General features: G+C 42.1%; 1 protein-coding gene across 1 annotated transcript in view; it reads right to left on the reverse strand.

The window, feature by feature from the left end:
* Window positions 1–1,695: 1,695 nt before the first annotated feature.
* LOC143281573 (kelch-like protein 21) overlaps window positions 1,696–5,000 on the reverse strand; it is a 26,213-nt gene continuing 22,908 nt past the window's right edge. The window contains exon 8 of the mRNA XM_076586804.1: window positions 1,696–2,562. Coding sequence (XP_076442919.1) covers window positions 2,342–2,562 — 221 coding nt within the window. The 3' untranslated portion in view covers window positions 1,696–2,341. The remainder of the gene's footprint in view (window positions 2,563–5,000) is intronic.

The raw sequence follows: 5,000 nt of genomic DNA on the forward strand, positions 1-5,000 counted from the left end.
GACATAACCAAGGAACTGTGACTATGTTTTCTCAGTGACGGCTGAATAATTAGCAATCGAATAACAATAATTATTCAAAACAGCCAGCATTGGCAGTCTTGTCATAACGCTTAGCACTAGTGTACACAAGAAAACATTTCGCAGTCTGGTAACATTCTTACACAGTTCTGCCAGAATAATACCAAAATAACCAATCCGTTATTAAAAACAAAAATAATAAAAAAAAAAAAAAAAGAAGAAAAGATCACAGGTAATACTTAAACTTGATATTCGTTATTAGTGATACTAACACTTCTTTTCATTGAAAAGGCTTACATAAAAAAAAAACCACACCCAAAAACAAAGAAAACACCCCCAAAAACAAAAAAAAAAACCAGAAAAAAACACAAACAAACAAATAAACAAACAAAAGTCCCCCCCCCACCCCCCCCACCCCCCCCCCCTTGAAAAACCTACATGTTTATTTTTACTCATGACCAAATAACGAAGGAGGCTAAATCAAATGCCTGTGTGTTGGCTGTGCGCACGAACATGCATATGTGTGTGCATATATATATATATATATATATATATATATATATATATATATATATATATATATATATGTGTGTGTGTGTGTGTGTGTGTGTGTGTGTGTGTGTGTGTGTGTGTGTGTGTGAGAGAGAGAGAGAGAGAGAGAGAGAGAGAGAGAGAGAGAGAAAATAACAATTATGATATCATTCATACAGCACTGAATCTTGTGTTTAGAAATAAATGAATGAAAGCGGAAGAGAGAAAGAAAAGTGAAAGATGCCGTGTTCATGACATGACAGTAGTTTCCTTTGTACTCTTGTAATAAAACCAACAAACAAAAAGACTACATGCGAAGAAAAAGAGAAAAAAAAGAAGACCCCCCCCCCCCCTCAAAAAAAACAAAAAAAAACAAGCGGTGTCACTGACAACAAATACACAGGCTGTAACCTTCTTTTGAAAAAAAAGAAAAAAAAAGAAGAAGAAAAAACAAAAACAAATGAAAAATGAAGCAAATTCAGAACAAGAGAGTAAATGAATTGTGCTGTGACTGAACTTAACAGCAATACAACAAGAAGAACAAAACAGAACACAATACACACGGAAGTATCGATTCTTTGGCTCGGGAACAGTTCTCCAAAAACTGAAATCACACATTAACAAAACTGATTTTATCTTTAGGACGCTACACGCTTCCACACACACACACACACACACGTATATAAACACACATACACACACGCACACACAACACACACACACACACACACACACACACACACACACACACATCAGAGAATGCAGCCACTGGTGTGAACTCCCATGGTGACTATCTCAATGTCACTGAACCAATACAGTCTGCCTGTTTACTCGAATACCGCTTGTTCTCTCGACCACTGCTGGGGCCAACAATAAGATCATGAAAGCCTGCAATGCCCAACGGTGAAGAAGAAGAAGAAGAAGAAGAAGAAGAAGCAGAAACCAAAATAAACCATTAATAACTACACGCTCTTCCGCCTTGTGTTGTCACGTCTTGTGTTGTCACGTCTGATCTTTTCTCGTCTCGTGTTGTCACGTCTGATCTTTTCTCGTTTTGTGTTGTCTCGTCTTGTGTTGTGTTGTCTTGTGTTGTCACGTCTGATCTTTTCTCGTCTTGTGTTGTCACGTCTGATCTTTTCTCGTCTTGTGTTGTCTCGTCTTGTGTTGTGTTGTCTTGTGTTGTCACGTCTGATCTTTTCTCGTCTTGTGTTGTCACGTCTGATCTTTTCTCGTCTTGTGTTGTCTCGTCTGATCTTTTCTCGTCTTGTGTTGTCACGTCTGATCTTTTCTCGTCTTGTGTTGTCACGTCTGATCTTTTCTCGTCTTGTGTTGTCTCGTCTTGTGTTGTGTTGTCTTGTGTTGTCACGTCTGATCTTTTCTCGTCTTGTGTTGTCACGTCTGATCTTTTCTCGTCTTGTGTTGTCACGTCTGATCTTTTCTCGTCTTGTGTTGTCTTGTGTTGTCACGTCTGATCTTTTCTCGTCTTGTGTTGTCTCGTCTGATCTTTTGTCGTCTTGTGTTGTCTTGTGTTGTCTCGTCTGATCTCTTCTCGTCTTGTGTTGTCTTGTGTGATCTTTTCTCGTCTTGTTTTGTCTAGCGTTGTCTCGTCTAGTCTCGTCTTCTCTCGTCTGATCTTTTCTCCTTTCGTCTTGTGCTTTTTTAGCCTTTGTGTTATTATCTCGCTCAGTTCGTCTTGTCTTCGTTGGTCTTCTCCACAGTCCCTTCAAAACAGGGCCTGGGACGCAGTCACGGTGAGCACAGCCACTGCACGCGCTCTACACGCACGGCCGGGTCACCACAGAATCCAGCGGTCGTACAGGAATCGGTCCATGGAGCAGAAGTCTCTGTTGGAGGCTGGGATGGAGAGGAGGGCGCAGTCCACGTTGGTGAAGCTGCCCTCGGGCAGGGGGAAGGCGTCCCTCCACCGCCGCCGCTTGATGTCGTAGTAGGTCACCACCCTGATGCTGGTGCCCTTCGTGTAGCTCAGCCCGCCGATCACCCAGATGTTGCGACCTGAAGGCATACAGTGACCGGTTGTGAGTTCAGTTGCCTGCCCAGACATTCTGCAGTGAGTTCAGTTACCTGCCCAGACATTCTGTAGTGAGTTCAGATACCTGCCCAGACATTCTGCAGTGAGTTTAGTTACCTGCCCAGACATTCTGTAGTGAGTTTAGTTACCTGCCCAGACATTCTGTAGTGAGTTTAGTTACCTGCCCAGACATTCTGTAGTGAGTTCAGTTACCTGCCCAGACATTCTGTAGTGAGTTTAGTTACCTGCCCAGACATTCTGTAGTGAGTTTAGTTACCTGCCCAGACATTCTGTAGTGAGTTTAGTTACCTGCCCAGACATTCTGTAGTGAGTTCAGTTACCTGCCCAGACATTCTGTAGTGAGTTCAGTTACCTGCCTAGACATTCTGTAGTGAGTTCAGTTACCTGCCTAGACATTCTGTAGTGAGTTTAGTTACCTACCCAGACATTCTGTAGTGAGTTTAGTTACCTGCCTAGACATTCTATAGTGAGTTTAGTTACCTACCCAGACATTCTGTAGTGAGTTCAGTTACCTGCCTAGACATTCTGTAGTGAGTTTAGTTACCTACCCAGACATTCTGTAGTGAGTTTAGTTACCTGCCTAGACATTCTATAGTGAGTTTAGTTACCTACCCAGACATTCTGTAGTGAGTTTAGTTACCTGCCCAGACATTCTGTAGTGAGTTTAGTTACCTGCCCAGACATTCTGTAGTGAGTTTAGTTACCTGCCCAGACATTCTATAGTGAGTTTAGTTACCTACCCAGACATTCTGTAGTGAGTTTAGTTACCTGCCCAGACATTCTGTAGTGAGTTTAGATATCTGCCCAGACATTCTGTAGTGAGTTTAGGTACCTGCCCAGACATTCTGTAGTGAGTTTAGTTACCTGCCCAGACATTCTGCAGTGAGTTTAGTTACCTTCCCAGACATTCTGTAGTTAGTTTAGTTACCTGCCCAGAATTTCTGTAGTGAGTTTAGTTACCTGCCCAGACATTCTGTAATGAGTTTAGTTACCTGCCCAGACATTCTGTAGTGAGTTTAGTTACCTGCCCAGACATTCTGCAGTGAGTTTAGTTACCTGCCCAGACATTCTGCAGTGAGTTCAGCTATCTGCCCAGACATTCTATAGTAAGTTTAGTTACCTGCCCAGACATTCTGCAGTGAGTTTAGTTACCTGCCCAGACATTCTGTAGTGAGTTTAGTTACCTGCCCAGACATTCTGCAGTGAGTTTAGTTACCTGCCCAGACATTCTGTAGTGAGTTTAGTTACCTGCCCAGACATTCTATAGTGAGTTTAGTTACCTGCCCAGACATTCTGTAGTGAGTTTAGTTACCTGCCCAGACATTCTGTAGTGAGTTTAGTTACCTGCCCAGACATTCTGTAGTGAGTTTAGTTACCTGCCCACACACAGTGAGTTCAGCTGCCTGTCCACACAATCAGTAGTGAGTTACCTGCCCACACAATCAGTAGTGAGTTACTTGCCCACACACTCAGAAATAAGTTGAGTTACCTACCCACATAATCAGTTGTAAGTTGAGTCACATGCCCACACAATCAGCAGTAAGTTGAGGTACATGCCCACGTGATCTTTTTAACAGACCTGAGTTGGTTTAAACCTTTTAATTCAAGGACTGAGCAAAACAAAAGACAGGGCTCAACATGCAATGTCTCGAAATTTTTTTTATAATTTTTTTTATAATTGACCAACAACCCTGAGCTTATATCATGGTCTTCACTTGATGGGTTTTTTTTGCGAAGCTCTTGAGGTCAAGTTCAGTGTTCTTGACTTGGGTTGGGGTCTTGGTTCAGTCGAGTGCAGGCTGTTTTGTTGGACTCGGAGGAGGGGTGAGTTCTGGAAAATAGAACTCAGTAAGGCACGGCCATCTGTTTTGTACGAGTTCCTTACACTGACGTTGTGTACGACATCCCCCCCCCCCAACCCCCCCCCCCCCCCCCCCCCCCCCCCAACTGAGTGAGTGTATATAATTCCGTCTGTTTCCCTGCTGCGGTTCTCATGTGATATCACAGTAAAACACTCAGTGACAGAGTTGTGGTTGCCAGGAAGTAACTGCTTTCTCTTAATGAATGATCATAATCATGATGAATATGTCTGGTGATTTTTTTTTTCCGATTATTATTGCAATTTTTATTCATTTATTTTGTTAGTTTTATTTTTTATTATTGTTATTTTATTTTTTTTAAGTTTTTTTTTTTTTTTTATGCGCGTGAATCATACATTTATTATTTCGTGAAACTAAGTAACTTTTGTGCTTGCAGGTCAATGACTGCTTTTAAAGGTGAAAAGAAATAAGAAGCACACACACACACACACACACACACACACACACACACACACACACACACACACACACACACACACACACACACACTTGTGGCACAGAAATCCCCGCAAATGCAGGAT

The sequence above is a fragment of the Babylonia areolata genome, chromosome 4, assembly GCF_041734735.1.
Source record: "Babylonia areolata isolate BAREFJ2019XMU chromosome 4, ASM4173473v1, whole genome shotgun sequence".
NCBI classification, from domain to species: Eukaryota; Metazoa; Mollusca; class Gastropoda; order Neogastropoda; family Buccinidae; genus Babylonia; species Babylonia areolata.